This window comes from Lepisosteus platostomus, chromosome 5 (genome assembly GCF_059453375.1).
Source record: "Lepisosteus platostomus isolate fLepPlt1 chromosome 5, fLepPlt1.hap1, whole genome shotgun sequence".
In the NCBI taxonomy this organism is placed as follows: Eukaryota; Metazoa; Chordata; class Actinopteri; order Semionotiformes; family Lepisosteidae; genus Lepisosteus; species Lepisosteus platostomus.
The window spans coordinates 17,933,892-17,950,712 of NC_142615.1; the positions used below are offsets into that span (position 1 = coordinate 17,933,892).

At 42.0% G+C, this 16,821-nt stretch overlaps 1 protein-coding gene across 4 annotated transcripts; it reads left to right on the forward strand.

Annotated features, from left to right (window-relative positions):
* The first annotated feature begins 196 nt into the window (after positions 1–196).
* LOC148664351 (uncharacterized) lies at positions 197–14,230 on the forward strand. 4 transcript variants are annotated; one of them, XM_088631494.1, is made up of 9 exons: positions 197–577; positions 3,190–3,219; positions 4,089–4,118; positions 4,287–4,340; positions 5,189–5,251; positions 5,870–5,941; positions 7,106–7,168; positions 12,966–13,028; positions 13,530–14,230. In XM_088631494.1, exons 1-9 carry the CDS (start codon positions 478–480, stop codon positions 13,580–13,582), a joined length of 528 nt encoding a protein of 175 aa, XP_088487620.1. In that variant the 5' UTR covers positions 197–477; the 3' UTR covers positions 13,583–14,230. The 4 variants fall into 4 exon arrangements, with proteins under 4 accessions (XP_088487620.1, XP_088487623.1, XP_088487621.1 ...); XM_088631497.1 differs by having other exon boundaries at positions 13,612–14,230; XM_088631495.1 differs by having other exon boundaries at positions 5,879–5,941.
* Positions 14,231–16,821: the final 2,591 nt, after the last annotated feature.

Consider the following 16,821-nt stretch of genomic DNA (forward strand, 5'->3'; position numbering starts at 1 on the left):
CTGCAGCCTGTCATTGTGGGACACTCCCTTTAGACTAAAGAGACTCAGTTCCTTTAGCCTGTCATCTGTCTTCAACCCTGGAACGTATCCGGTTGCTTTTCTCTGGACTGATTCCAAAGTTGCAATAAACATTGCTTCGTTTAAATACAACACATCTATATAAGTACTGAACACAGTTCATACAGTGAGGCTCAACTGGACTCGACCTGGGGTTTGTAAGCCGGTTATTCATGGGTCAGTTCCTGCTTAAAGTGTAAATACAGAGCAATTAAATGTCTCCAAATCTTGATTTTCAGTTTTTTTTTTCACTCATTTTTGCTGGGAGGAGACACAAGTTTCTGAAACTACTTGCAGGAAACCAAGCGACATGGCACCCCCCGCCCCATCCCTCCAGCATAGCAGCGGGGGTTCAAATAGCTGTGCCGCTCACACCCGCGCCTGTGTGAGTGTGACACAGCTGGGCTCTGCAGAGACGCCATGGGACTCCGAGCCTGCCTCTTCATCTCCCTGCTCCTCCTGCTGCTGCTCCCTCTGAACCGCGTGGGGGAAGTCACCGGATGCTCCGGCGACTCCACAGGTGAGCGAGCTCCGTCTTCCCATCCTTTTTCCATCACCTTCCATAACCTGGCCCCCAGCACACTACCGAGTCCCAGAGCATTCTACACACATACAGTACGTGCATTTCGACAAACACATCCAGCAGATGTTTGGAGATATTTGGGTGTTCTGTTTTGTTACATTTCTGTGTGTAAAACAAAGCTGCTGGGAGGCAGGACAAAAATCGTAGAAATGAAAGTATTACTGTAGTGTAAATGTTCATATCCATAGTTCTCCACAGACATACGATATGTACATGTACTGTACACAGATCACGTAGGGAGCTGCGTCAGCATGCATAGGCTGCAAAGCAACAAGTAAAGGTTATACATGTACGTACATATCATATGTGTGCTGAGATCTATGTATATGAACAAGTACAGGTTTATTCTACGCTGAAAAGAGAAGAAAAAAAGAAGTTTATATGATGAAATGTTGTTTTTCTTCTCTTTTCAGCGTGGAATAAACCTGTACTTGTTCATATACATGGATCTTGGCACAATTACGATGTGTAAATAGGTCTATAATTTATACATACTGTGCATCACACCTTTCAGAGAGCTCAGCAGCCGAAACAGTGGGTTTTTTCTTTCTGCTGATCTCTATATGACTTTACTGGTCTCTTAAACACCAGTGCATTTCATTTCATCTCCCTGTCCCAGTACTGTCACTTTCCACTGTGTATGTACGTACAGTATACACATAGATACCTAGGATAGGAACCAGATAATTTACTGTAAGAGATGCACCACAGACAGAATATCTACATATTGCACGTGTTTTATATCTAAACATATTCTGTAATTCCAGCTTCAAAGCTAAATATCTTGTTCTCAAAAACTGAAAAGGATTATGAGGAGTAGAAGCAGCAGCAATTGGAAGAAAAGCATCAAAAGCATCGACGTTAGTAGAGAAATGGAGCTTTTCTTCAGGTTAATATGACGCAGTAAGAGCAATCACTCTGGTAGAGCAGATGCAACCCGCTATCTTGTTTGGAATTAGCAGTGTTAACTCAAAGACACACCTACAACAAACTACTTCCCATGTTAACTGGTTAATTACTTCTGCAAATACATCATTTGTATTAATTGTTTTTGTCCTCCGATAAACACCGATGGAAAAAATAAGCCTTTCTGGTTATAGTGTGGAGCACCACACCCCTTAGATAAGATCATAAGATAAGATCACTATATTGGCCATATAAAGTTTCTTGCATTAGGAAATTGTCTTTTTGCAGACCCCAGCTTGCTCTCCATGAGACACACAGGCACACAGACGGGGGCAACGAGGGCTGTGCTCGAGGGCCCAACAGAGTAGGATTCCTCTGCCGGCTGTGGGATTCTGTGGCAACCTTCCAGCCACAGGCACAGATCCTTAGCCACAGAGCCACCACACCGCCCCTTTGTTTAAAGAAGTGTCAGTTGGCCCATCTGGCCTGTGTGACAGCTCATGGCCAATTGGGCTGAGAGAAGCCAGGGTATTGGCTTCAAAAGCATGGCTGGGCAGCTTGTTCCACACTCCAACCACCCTTTGTGTGCAGAAGAGCCTCCTGTCCTCACTGGAGGATCTCATCCAGCTGTGTCTTCAGAAAAGCCAGGGTATCGGCTTCAACAACATGGACTGGGCAGCTTGCTCCTCACTCCTCTCCACACGAGCGTTTTCTAATTTGTCTGACACTCAAAATTCACCTCTTCCTTACACGAACATACAAAAAACATTGCCAGCAATTGCAAGATTGCAAGGAAGCCTTTTTTTACCGTTTCTATTTTCTCTGCTCTTGTCGATCGTATCTATCTGGCTCTTGTAACTCCAAGAGGAAATTGACAAACGGCTTTTTAAAAAGCCACAGAAACCCAACAGGAAGCTGCTGCACTAAATATGCAGTCAGAACTGTGGGGGTGTGTGTGTGAGTGTATATATCCCTCTAAACAGTAGGAAAAAATATGTATTGCAAAAATATACAGGTACATTCACAAATAAAAAAGAACATCTGAAAACCTAAAATAGGTTCCAGCTGACCCCTGTATTAACTGAACCAGGCACACAGACCCCTGGACTGACTGGACCAGAGTCACAGTCCCCTGGACAGACTGGACCAGGGACACAGAGCCCTGGACTAACTGAATCAGGGACACAGACCCCTGGACTAACTGATCCAGAGTCACAGTCCCCTGGACTGACTGGACCAGGGACACAGAGCCCTGGACTAACTGAATCAGGGACACAGACCCCTGGGCTAACTGGACCAGAGTCACAGACCCCTGTATTAACTGGACCAGAGACACAGACCCCTGGACTGACTAGACCAGGGACACAGAACCCTGGACTGACTGGATCAGGGACACAGACCCCTGGACTAACTGGACCAGAGTCACAGACCCTTGTATTAACTGGACCAGAGACACAGACCCCTGGACCAACTGGATCAGGGACACAGCGGACAGTAATGATCCATCTTTCCATTCCCCTGCTTCTTCTCTTTCCCTTCTTTCGCTCATTTCCATTTTGCTACACACTGGTTAAAGAGTGAGCAGGGGCTGAGGTAGCCATGCTGGTTTTGCAGTGTCTCATCAAACTCTGTTTCTTTTTCAGACTTTAATAAAAGCAGCACTGATTGTTCAGGTGAGAAAGTATATAACTACATTAAGGGTCTCCAGCCTCTATATAAATTAAATATAAATATATGTTGTCTGCATGCTCGTAATGACACAGTACGGAACAACAGGTCACGCTGTTCACGCTCGAACTGACACTGTACTGAACAACAGGACTCGCTGTTCACACTCGTATTGACACAGTACAGAACGACAGGACTCGCTGTTCACACTTGTATTGACACTGTACTGAACAACAGGACTCGCTGTTCACACTCGTATTGACACAGCACTGAACAACAGGACTCGCTGTTCACACTCGTACTGACACTGTACTGAACAACAGGACTCACTGTTCTCACTCGTATTGACACTGTTCACACTCATATTGACACAGTACTGAACAACAGGACTCACTGTTCACACTCGTATTGACACTGTACTGAACAACAGGACTCACTGTTCACACTCATATTGACACAGTACTGAACAACAGTACTCGCTGTTCACACTCGTATTGACACTGTACTGAACAACAGGACTCACTGTTCACACTCGTATTGACACTGTACTGAACAACAGGACTCACTGTTCACACTCGTATTGACACAGTACTGAACAACAGGACTCACTGTTCACACTCGTATTGACACTGTACTGAACAACAGGACTCACTGTTCACACACATATTGACACAGTACTGAACAACAGGACTCACTGTTCACACTCATATTGACACAGTACTGAACAACAGGACTCACTGTTCACACTCGTATTGACACTGTACTGAACAACAGGACTTACTCAACATGACTGCATGCTGGTTAAAGGGTGAGCAGGGGCTGAGTTAGCCAGGATGGGTTTGCAGTGCCTCATCAAACTCTGTTTCTTTTTCAGACTGTTATGCATGTTGCAATGGATGTGCAGGTGAGAAAGTATATAATTTTATTAACGGTCCCTAGCCTCTATATAAATGAGGAATAAAAGATACGTTGTTTGCACATTGGTTAAAGGGTACAGAAAGGATGACAATGTCAATTCCGCCCACTGGTGTCTGGAGCTTGTGCCGAACCAACCTCTTTTATTCATTCCCAGACTCAACAACATGCAGCACCACTGCTACAGAGTCTTCTGCTCCTCCAAGTCCCAGTGAGTATAGCCGGAATACCACTTCAAGGGTGTGCACTGGGAACACTGGATATCCTCTGAATATTGGGTGTGCACTGGGAACACTGGGTAACCTCTGAATATTGGGTGTGCACTGGAAACACTGGGTATCCTGTGAACACTGGGTGTGCTCTGGAAACACTGGGTATCCTGTGTACCCTGGTTTGCACTGGGAACACTGGGTATCCTCTGAACACTGGGTGTGCAATGTGAACACGAGGAGTGCTCTGGGCACCCCGTGAACACGAGGAGTGCTCTGGGTACTCTGTGAACACCAGGAGTGATCTGGGCACCCTGTGAACATGAGGAGTGCTCTGGGCACCCTGTGAAAACTAGGAGTGCAGTGGGAATACTGGGAGTGCACTGTGAACACCAGGAGTGTTCACCCTGTGAACACTGCTAGTGCATCATGAAACAGCCTCCAGTGTACACTCCTCTGCACGTGTCTGAATTATCTCAGCACGCTCTCTGGTGTGTCTACAGAGGAGAGGCAAATGAACTGGGCTGCGATCTAGTCTTCACTAGGAGTCCTACTGATGTGCTGTGTGCTCGTGCTGGGGATCCTGTGTCACAGAAAGAGAAGGAGACCCAGAGGTAGGATCCACTCATCTCTCCATTCCCCCGCCCATGCTCTGGAGATCAATCATCTAGAACAGGGGTCCAGGGGTCCCCCCCCCACACACCCACATCTCTAAGTCTTCATTCCAGCTGAACTCTGAATCTCCAGTGCTAACTGATGACATCATTCAGGGGTCCCCAATCCTGGTTCTATGGGACCCCCAGCCACACCTTTACAGATACCCACCCTGTCCGTTCTCCTCTCTCTGCAGACAGTCAGACAAAGCCAGAGCCTTTCTATGAAGTCATCAAGGACACAGGAGCTAGAGCAAGCCGTGAGTACAGGGATCACTGTCCTAACTCTCCACTGTGTGTCTGATCCTGTCTCTGTCTATGGATCTTCTCTGTGTATCTGATCTCCTCCACGAGGACTCCTTCACTGTCCTGTTTCTCCCCTGTGTCTCTGATCCTGTCTCTGTCTGACTGTGGATCTTCTCTCAGTATCTCTGATCTCCTCCATGAGGCCTCCTTCACTGTCCTGATTCTCCCCTGTGTCTCTGATCCTGTCTCTGTCTGACTGTGGCTCTTCTCTCTGTGTATCTGATCTCCTCCATGAGGACTCCTTCACTGTCCTGACTCTCCGCTGTGTCTCTGATCCTCTCTCTGTCTGTGGATCTTCTCTCAGTGTATCTGATCTCCTCCATGAGGACTCCTTCACTGTCCTGATTCTCCACTGTGTCTCTGATCCTGTCTCTGTCTGACTTAGGCTCTTCTCTCACTGTATCTGATCTCCTCCATGAGGACTCCTTCACTGTCCTGACTGTCCTGAGTTTGTGGGTTTGTGGGTTTTAAGGGATCCAGCGTGAGCAAGTTTGGTTCAGTTAGCAAACCAGCGGTCCACGATCTGCATTCAACTAATTTTAAAACTGCGGTCTCTCATCATGTGTTTTGAGTTTTTTCAGAACGCCTGGAGAAAACGGATTCCGATTACTGCCTGGCGCAAACTCCACTCCCAGCCGGTAACGGTGAGATCCGAGACCTTTTATAACAGTACTTGTAAATATGTCCCTTCTATCGTCATCAGAAGTATAAAGTGGCTCTGCGGGTTTTTTAAAAAATTGTGCCTTTTCCTTCCAACCATTGAAACACTGTGTTCCCTTGGTGGTACCAACCAGGAAACAGTGTAGTGAGAGGATGAGCACTTAATGTCGAACTGGTTTCCCTGTGGAACACCTACAGACACAGGAGACATCGAGAGAGGGAAGGGGAGCTGGGATAAGACCATCCAGAGACGGGTCAGTTTTACTCCAGTGATGATGAGCTGTCACAGCAGTGATCCTGCTCAGCAGGAGGAGGAGCCACAGGTTCGGACAGTCAGACAGGTTGAGGCGGGGCTCCACTGAGATTCTGTTTGAGATTATGACAGAAGGCCCCTGGAGGGGCCCCTCAGGAAATTTCCCAGTGTCTCTTGGTCAGACTGCACCAGTTCCTCCTGTGACTTGACAGCAGGGAGCTCTCAGTTGACCCGAGAGAGTGCAGTAAGCTCCCCCTGGTGGCTTGGACCCGTTCCTAGTCTAGTGCCTTCCGAACCCAAGGAGCAGCTGCCTGCTGGTAGGCCTCGGTGGCGTGCTGTGACCGCGTGCAGTTCGGGTCGTGGGTTCGAGGCCCCCGATGCAGACGCTGCTGTTGTAACCTCCTGTTGTGGCTCCAGTCTGCCCAGCTGGAGAAGTGGGGAACAGTAATGCTGGAGGGGTGGAACTGGTGACGTGAGGTAGGTTCTGCAAAGGCCCGACATCACATCTGGGAGGGTGGATAGATCACATCTGTCCTGTTGTTGTGTACAGCGTCAATACGAGTGTGAAAAGTGAGTCCTATTGTTCTGTACAGTGTCTATACGAGTGTGAACAGTGAGTCCTGTTGTTCAGTACAGTGTCAATACGAGGGTGAACAGTGAGTCCTGTTCAGTACAGTGTCAATATGAGTGAGAACAGTGTCAATACGAGTGTGAATAGTGAGTCCTGTTGTTCAGTACAGTGTCAATACGAGTGTAAACAATGAGTCCTGTTGTTCTGTACAGTGTCAATATGACTGTGAACAGTGAGTCCTGTTCTGTACAGTGTTAATGCACCGAGATCACTGTTGCTCTGCACAGTGTTAATGGGTGAGAACATGTGTTTTATTCTTTGCAGAATTAACACAGACAGATACTGCTGTTGAATACTCCACAGTCAACAAATCCCAAGCTGCACAAAGTGAGGACCTTTTACTTATACCTATAAAACTAGCAGAAATTTTAAAACATAACTTCTTGTTGCTCTGTCCAGTTTTAATAAGTGTGAACAAGTGTAATAAGAGTGAGTCCTGTTGTTGTGTACAGCGTCAATACGAGTGTGAAAAGTGAGTCCTGTTGTTCAGTACGTTGTCAATACGAGTGTGAACAGTGAGTCCTGTTGTCGTGTACAGCGTCGATACGAGTGTGAACAGTGAGTTCTGTTGTCATGTACAGTGTCAATACAAGTGTGAACAGTGAGTCCTGTCGTTCTGTACAGTTAATGTAAGTGTTGTTTAAGTGTTAGTACAGATGCAGCCATTCAAAATGGGTGAGGTATTTCGCGGCATACCACGACACGCCCACCGGGGTATCACGCGGTTCACGTGTGTCTCGTGACTAACTATCCGGCGTCGCCTTGTAAAACCGCCAGGGGGAGCTTAACCTCTCATGTACAGCATTTGAGCCTTTAATTTTGAACTGTGTATTACAGCATGTTAATCATCAGTCATTAAAATGTTGGTATATTTTATGAAAGCAAGATTGCTCAGTTGGACAAAAGTACACAACCTACCTTTATCAGAAATATTTATGCATCAAAGCCTTTACTGAAGATATTACTAATAGTATTAATAATGGATGACTTTGGACAAGCTGTATACTCAAAGTATAATTTCTTTAGCACATTTGTACAAGCACTTGGAATCTGTCCAAGCCATACTTTGTCAGGCATTTTGTTTTACTTCAACGGGCATAAAAACTTCCTTGCTTTTAACAGGGCGTTTCATAATTTCTAACTACGAAAATGATTTAAAATGCGACACCTATCATTCAACTAGAGCTTAAAATATCACAAGGAAAAATACACACCGGTATTCCATTTCTCCCTAAACATTGTAAGCTTCGAAGTCTTTAACTAACGTGAAACCGGAGTCAACAAGCATACGTTTAGAATTTGATTAAAAGGGAATATAATATGGAATCGCGTATCTCAAGAATTTAATAACGGTATGATTATATCCGTGTACTGCGGCAGAGCTGTGTAGGGCTGTTTCGCCTGCCTGCTCATGTGAGCTGTCTTGTAGCCTACTGGTCTAGGTGTATGACTACCAACTGGCAGGTTGTGTGTTTGAATCCAGCTGGTGCTGGACCTTCAAGTTTTATTTATTTATTTTTTAATCGCGTAACATAAACATATTACCGTATGCAAACTGTACTGTATACAATATGTATATGTATATTTAATGTCTTAACTGTGCCCGTTTAAGTATTGAATATTCATATCTAATTTTACCACTGAAGGGAAATCTTAACATAAACATACAGTATATGGCTGGTCTCGGTACTTTAAAGAAAAAAATACACACCAGTATTCCATTTCTCCCTAAACATTGTAAGCTTCGAAGTCTTTAACTAACGTGATACTGGAGTCAACAAGCATACTTTTAGAATTTGATTAAAAGGGAATATAATATGGAATCGCGTATCTCAAGAAATTAATAACGATATAATTATATTCATGTTGCAAAAGAACTGCAACGGACATAAAAACTCCCTTGCTTTTAACAGAGCGTTCCATAGTTTCTAACTACGAAAATGCCAGGTGAAAGGATTTGTAAACATATTTTGTTAAAGCAAGTCAGTTTTTTCTGCAACACATAAAATACATTTTTCCAAGAAAGTTTAGCCTTTGTCACTAATGAAACCACTAAATAAAGACATAAATATAGAAATCTTAAGATTTGTTTTATTTAATGTTGCTAGCAGGATGAACTGTCAGAGTGTATATTTTGTCGCAGAGTTGCTGCAAGATGTTAACAGTGAAAAAGGTATTTAGAAATGAGTTATTTCAAGATGAAAAAGAAAACATACTCGAAACATGGTTTCATTACGACCAGAATCGGTCTTGAGATATTTTTAACTTGATTTACAGTATTTGAGAGGTATGTCTTAACACCGATACTACAGTGCTTAAGTACTGCTCACGTATATGTTTCTAGGTTTATATTATGCATTTCATACGGTCAAATTACTTTTGAGCAACTAATAAGAAGCGCGAAACGGTATGCGTTTTACTTTCGTTTTGTGCTGGGACCCGTGGATTGATTAGAGATATCAAGTACATACAAGTCATTTTTTAAATGTTGTAGTTCGTCTTGAAAAAATGTTACGAGTACATCATCTATCAACAATCACACAGGTTCTGTTTCCATATTGCGGATTTTGGTTAGGTATTATCAAATCCAGTGGTGCTGTTAGTTTACTGAGTCCCATGTCACATGGTCTGTGATTGAAACCTGTAAAACCGGTTTAATTCGTCACAGCCAGCACTCTTCAGGTGTAAGGGTCTTCTGCTCAGAATGAAACGCTAAAGTGTTTGTGTATATTCTAATGGTAGTGGGGGCAGGGTGTGTGGGAACAGGTTTGGTTGAAATTGCATTGGAGATCTATGTTCTTCACACCTGAAACATTTTCTCTGAAAGCATTTTCTTCACAGTTTAACCGATCTTGTTACAGCATGTTACAGTTTACTATTATTAACCATATTAATTTTAAGTGCTTAATGTAAAATCTTGTAAAAATATATTTTCATTGTTCAAATATACATTAAGTCTGACTATTATATAATAAGTTAAATACAAAACTAAAGAAAAAATAGGGTTAAATATAATTCAAAATATTTTGCTAACAATGTTAACTGTTTATGAATAAAAAAATGTATTAACTAAGGAGTAGGATGGCACAGTTGTTAGTATGTTTTTTGTTTTGTTTCTTTTTCATAAATACAACAGTAGTACCTGATGTCTCAGTGGCTTTCAAAATTAAATTATGCAATAAATAACCACATGTAAGACTCTGATGCTTAAAATGTTTAGGGAGAAAGTGGAATACTGGTGTGTATTTTTTCTTTAAACTACCAATACCAGCCATATACAGTCTGTAACGTAGGGATTTCTATATGTCTTTATTTAGTGGTTACATTAGTGACAAAGGCTAAACTTTTAGCTTCAGTAACGTGTACATATCTCCCCTTTTTATAAAACGACATGGTTGAAAACTGTTCCAGAGCCACTGTTGTTTCATCAGTGAAAAGTACATCATGAAATGCCTCTCCCTGTTCAATCCACTGGAGAAAAGGAGCATAAAGCTTCTGATGGTCATAAACGATATTCATTTAGGAGCAGCATCAGAGGTATGTTTTTAACTGCACTACATTGGAGAGAATACCATAGTGTGTTTTTTTTTTACTCCCTGGCGGAAACTGGCTTCCAGAAGAATCAGTATGGCTCAGAGATTAAATAAAACTTCACTCGCACCAAACAAATGTATATTTCTAAATATCACAACATGATCGAATTTAAGTCATTTTAATAACAATGAATAGTCACCTATGCGTTACAATATAAACATTTATATTGATTTAAATCGCGTTTAAATCACCTTTATTTAAAACCCATAAATAAAGCTGATACTGTTTAGACTTTCAATTATTTAAAACTGTATTAAAGCAGCACGATACACAATGCAACGTAAATCGCTATCTTTGTCTTCTGTGTAATAATGTTCATCTCTCTGTCCAGCAAATTTACAATAGTAATAATAATGAACTTTATTGTATATGGCGCCTTTAAAGGTGGCTCCTCAAAGCGCTTTACAGGTTAAAAACAATACTGTTTGGCTGGGAAAACAATTTTTTTTAAGAAATACAAAATGAGATATAATGATATGTTCCGGCTTAGACATTAACGAAGAGCAGAACGCGTGTACTGTATACACTGCAAGCACAACCCCCCTCTCTGCAGGAGTGCTGGCTGTGACGAATTGAACCGGTTTCACGGGTATTTTCAAAGTAGGAGGCGAGATTTCCAGCGAAAGACACCTCCCCCCCCTCAAAAACCCAGTAAGTACAGTACTTACTAGTTAAAGGCTAGGCTCCCGACTACGGCGAAAGGAACCCTTCTTTCATTAGAAGACAATGAACATATTTTAGCCCTGAATTAATTAATAGCAAACATGGTTTACATAAAAGACATTTTTCCAAGAAAGTTTAGCCTTTGTCACTAATGAAACCACTAAATAAAGACAAAAATATAAAAATCTTAAGATTTTTAAAATACATGACTTTGCTAAAATTTATTTGAAAATAAAAACAATTACAACCGCCAGGGGAGAGAGAGAACAGGGGAGGGATGTTGGTTTTGCATAAGGGGCGGGGCTATGGAAATTAGGTTTGTTTGGGAATGTGTAGTTACATGTTCTGGCTGTTTGTGAATTATCGTTGTTGAGTATGGAGTGTTGAGGTATTGATTTTGTGTAATGCTTTATGTTGAAAATTGAGGTGGATTTTGTTTATGATAAACATGATAAACTGGGATGGGAGGAAGGTTTGGTTTTGCATAAGGGGCGGGATTATGATAATTGGAGGACTTTGCGAGAGTAAAATGGTTTGATATATTTGATTTTGTATTGTGGTTGTTATCTATGTTTTTGGTTGGTATTATGTTTATATGGTTGTTTTTGTTGGTTGGTTGTTCTTATGGTTATTAATAATACGATCTATAGTTGAAATCTGAGCCTAAATAAAAAGAAAAAGCAAGTGATTAGGTTTATGAGCAATCTAATTACTTATTCGTTTAAAACGCTATATAAAATAAAGTTTATTATTAATTTGCTGGACAGAGCGGTGAACATTATTATGCATAAGACAAAGATAACGATCCTGATCAGTTTAGAAATCTGTGTACGCTGTAAGGTTTTTACTTCTTAAACTTTTAAAATACATGTTTTGAATAGAAAGAAATCCTCTTCCTGGTACAGTATGTATAGCAAACCAGCACATCTTTTTTCTCCAATCAGAGGGGTGTCAGATGGTGTCAGCCAATCACCATTCTGCGTTGGGTAGCAACGGGTGACTGTTCTCAGGCGGAAGATGTAAACAGCTTAATGTTCGTGTTAAATAATTTTTTTAAATTCAATTAAACGGGCACAGTTAAGACATTAAATATACATATACATACTGTATACAGTACAGTTTGCATACGGTAATATGTTTATGTTACGCGATTAAAAAATAAATAAATAAAAATGAAAAGTCCAGCACCAGCTGGATTTGAACACACAACCTGCCAGTTGGTAGTCACCCACCTAGACCAGAAGGCTACAAGACAGCTCACATGAACAGGCAGGCGAAACAGCCCTACACAGCCCTGTCGCAGCACACGGATGTAATCATACCGTTATTAAATTCTTGAGATACGCGATTCCATATTATATTCCCTTTTAATCAAATTCTAAAAGTATGCTTGTTGACTCTGGTATCACGTTAAAGACTTCGAAGCTTACAATGTTTAGGGAGAAATGGAATACTGGTGTGTATTTTTTTCTTTAAAGTACCAAGACCAGCTATATACTGTATGTTTATGTTCCAAAATTAATATCGTTTATGGCTTTCACACGCGTTACAGTATGCTCCTATTCTTTTTATGCTCAGCTACTAAGATTTCCCTTCAGTGGTAAAATTCAATATCTACAACGGGCACAGTAAAGACGTTTACAGTAAGTCTTTCTACGACAGACCAACAGACCACGAGTGCCCCTGTCGGTCAACCAATCACGTACCGCGGTATTTTGCGTCATCACGCGTCACGATGCACGACGCCGTAGCCAATTACCTCCGGTACGTGTCTGTACCGCGCACTTTGAATGGCTGCATCTGTATAAGTGATGACCTGTATAGTATAAGTTAATGTAAGTGTTGACCTGTATCCTGTTCTTTACAGATATCACACAACCAAACAGTGATGTTGAGTATGCCACCATCAACAAACCGAGAGCAGCACAAAGTGAGGACTTTTTAAACTGTTAACCACAGTATAAAACCTGCAGAAGTAATGAAAATGACACTAAAAACAACAACACTGATAGTGAAAAAGAGATTTTGTACAATACACATTCTAGTCAGATTTAAATACCCAGAGATCTGACCGTTGAAGCAGTAAAAAATGAAATATTTTTTTTCTGCATACAGGTTTTCTAAAAACTGAAGAAAGGTTAAAAACAAGAGAAGGTTTTTAGTTTTTTCAACACTGTCTGGTAGTTAGTGATTAATTGATCCCATGATTTAATTCAGCTGTGTCTGGAGAGAAGCCAGGGTATCAGCTTTGTTCCCCTCTCTGTGTACAGTAGAGCCTCCTGTCCTGACTGGAGGAGCTCACCCAGCTGTGTCTGGAGAGAAGCCAGGGTATCAGCTTCAACAACATAGCTGGGCAGCTTGTTCTATACACACCCCACCCTTTGTGTAAAGAAGTCTCCCATTCTTGGTTTTATTTCACTGTTCACTATAGGAGAAGAATTCCAAAAGGTGGACAAATGCTCTGGAGCATTTTTCACAGTGTGAGACTTCTCTGTGTGTCTCCCTGAACACAGAGTCTGACTGAAGGGGCACTGACCTGCAGGAATGGGAGGAGACCAACCTGGAACAATTCTTCCACGCCAGCGAAATTCCAGACCTCGTGTGCTTGGAAGTAATTAATCTGCCAAAGAAATAGCAACGTCAAATAACTCAGTCAGCGAGTTCAACCGACACCGTCTTTCTTTCCATCTCTGTGTGTCCAATCTCTTTACAACCCATCTCCTATCAATCCCACTGTATTTCATTTACTCTTTCTCACTCTGTCTCCTGTCCGGTTGTGTCTACTTAAAACTGAGGGATTCTCTGTGATCTCCTCTCTCTCGCTGTGTCTCCTGTCCTGTGTGTTTGTATGTTTGTTACTGAGGTATTTCCTGTGATCTACTATCTCTTATTGTGTCTCCTGTTTTTCAGTGTTTTAATCCTTTTAAATAATTTAGTTCATTCCTCTCTCATTCACTGTGACTCCTATCCATTCTGTGTTCAGTTCCTATGACTTGCCTCTTGCATCAGCGTTAGCAATATAATGCATATATTTAATTTATAATTATTTATTTGTAACCTTGATAGTTTGATCTTAGCTACAGTTAGCATAGATGACAAAATATATTTTAATTAAAAGGATGATGAGCTCAACATCTGTGCATTTACAGTATAATTAACTGAAACATACAGAACATCCTGCTTTAGCTAGTCTCTCGCTGGCGGGATCGCTTATCGGAGAGACCACATCTCAAGGAGATTCTGCAGACTGGACACTGTAGGACTGGCACTGTGGGAGGGTGGTATTGTATTTCTGCCTGAACGCCGGAAATCACTCAGGATTTCCAGAGAGACTCCTGTAGCCTTAAAGCATCACAATCACAGGCCTCAGCATTGCAACTGTATAATATCAAACGCCCAGACACCCCGAGGCGAGGCCGACCGGTCTGAAGTATTACTTGTAAACACAAGGCACAAGGGAACCTGACTTTATCAGGAGGCCACTTAGTGCAGAGGTGGGGCGAACAGTCAGTTTTCTGGGGAGAAAAAAAACAAGACCAAGAATTAAGCGTACTGAAAGGATCATGGTGTGAAAATCTGGCCGAACCAACTTGGCTGAGGAGGAGGAGTGACCAGGGGACAGCTGCACAGGTGGAGACGGGGTGGAGGAGGGATGCGAGGGAGAGAGGGGGATCACGTGCAGTATTCACAGTGTTTCAGGAGAGGAGTCAGGAGTGAATGCTAAAATACTGACAGCCTGTCTGATTGAACTTGGCTGTTGCCATCCCTCCCGAACTTTCATCACAAACTCCTGTCTTTCTGTGGTGTCTCTCAGGAAGCTACCATGTTTCATTGGCTTATAAGGCCCCTCTGTAGTTGAGATCTCTGTTATACCCATCTAGAAACATGCAATCAACATGTTATTAATGGAGCAATAGTTACAACGTTATTTCACACCTCTAACCCTGCACTAGGGGGCGAGCCTCAGGCTCGGGCCAGGACGAGAGGTGGGTTATGTTACAGTCATGCTTTCTACCCCTTATACTGAGCTCAGAAATAGAACAAGCAGACATCTCATGAGCAAATCGCTCCACATACTGTATAAGTAAGGCTACTTGTCTAGACAAAGCTCAACAAAAATAACAGATTCACATCCGAAATATCATAAAAATGCAAAAACCACATGCTTGTAATGCAAACGTACTTGAATAAGGAAAAACTGTTTTAAGATAAGATCAACTTTATTTGATGTCCTATCCCCCTAGGGAAAACTTTCTATGGACAGACATTGCTTCGGGTCATCTGAATACATCACAAAATATTACACATCACCTAAATTACACATTACGTAGTTTGTTACAAAGTAAGCCGTTACTGACACAGATTTATTTACCCTGTTTAAATAGATAAGGGAACATGAATATTAGCATCAATTTGATCTACATCTGGGAACCCTAAAATGTTTTCCAGAGAGGAGAAGTTGATTTTCAGAATTGAGAATATGAAAGTTATCTGATATCATTTTTTTTCTGCTGTCCAATCGAGGATTGTTCAAAAAGTATCTGCAAGGATACAGTACAGTAGGCTATCATAATACTCATTACATTTTTTTTAAGTATATATGCAGGATTTGAAATGTATATGCACTAAACCTCACGTTCCAACTACAAGAATACTGTGTATATTTCTTTAAGATAAACTGTAATACTTATTACTGTCATTCCCCACGACATTCTTAAGGCAACTGTTCATACTTTGGGGGGGGGGGGGGGGGGTCTCTATGTTTCTACTATTTTGGAATTTTGTTCAAGATCAAATTCGGTATGGATTAATGAGTTACAAGCAAGTCAGCCATTTACAGAGTCATTCCCACAAAGGGCATTCAAACAAAGCAACAGCAATACAATAAACCTGACAGGAGCTACTTTAAAACTCCACACTCTATCACACTTCAATTCTCTCAACAGACAGTTCGGGCAGAGCAGGAATTTCAGTTTTTCAGCCAAGAGACAGATAAAGTGGACGACCGCAGCTACTGTCTGCGATGCAGTGTGGGGTGAATGATACAGGGAGTAAAAACCTTTCAGATGAGCTGTGATCACAGGTTTGGAATACAAAGGAAACAAAACTGGAAATTAGACAATCTAACCACCCAGCAAACACAGCTGAATGGATAAGAATACCTGTAACTTAATAATCAAATATAAGGTTACGATACGACAAATCACAGAAGAAAATATATCAAATAATGAGAAAACAGGAATATAACAGTAGAGCAGATATATGATATGTAAATAGACAAAAGGAAAGATCAACACATAAGGCCCCAAATCAGAGTTTTTCCAATGAAGATATTCTGGGCTGCCCGGTCACCCCTACAGCAGACGCACTCACACAGCTGTGCACTTTCATAATGTTCTATCACAACTATCAGCTGCTGCCAGTGACTGTGCAGGGTGCCGGGAGCCATACAGGGTATAAAGACCTTTCAGACAAGCTGTGCTCAAAGGATCGGAACGCAGTGTGTTCTGAAAGACACCAGATGGCGGCCAGAGGGGACCAGCTGTGAGCTCTTGGGGAGACTCCATTCACCCCACATCTGTTCTGCAGCGAAAAAAGAGGGTGACGCTCCCTCTGGTAGGGAAACAGGCACTCAGTGCTCATACTGTAACTTGTTCTGTGTGGTGGGAATATGTTCCTATAGTCTATAGGCGATGTAAAGGAAGTTGTAACCCCTCTGTCCC

What these genes read in the sequence shown, in the direction of transcription:
- LOC148664351 (XM_088631494.1), top strand. Translation starts at nt 478, where the DNA reads ATGGGACTCCGAGCCTGCCTCTTCATCTCCCTGCTCCTCCTGCTGCTG. An exon ending in AAGCAGCACTGATTGTTCAG is followed by an intron (nt 3,220 to 4,088) that starts GTGAGAAAGTAT and finishes TTTCTTTTTCAG; the next exon opens with ACTGTTATGCATGTTGCAAT. An exon ending in CAAACCGAGAGCAGCACAAA is followed by an intron (nt 13,029 to 13,529) that starts GTGAGGACTTTT and finishes TGTTCACTATAG; the next exon opens with GAGAAGAATTCCAAAAGGTG.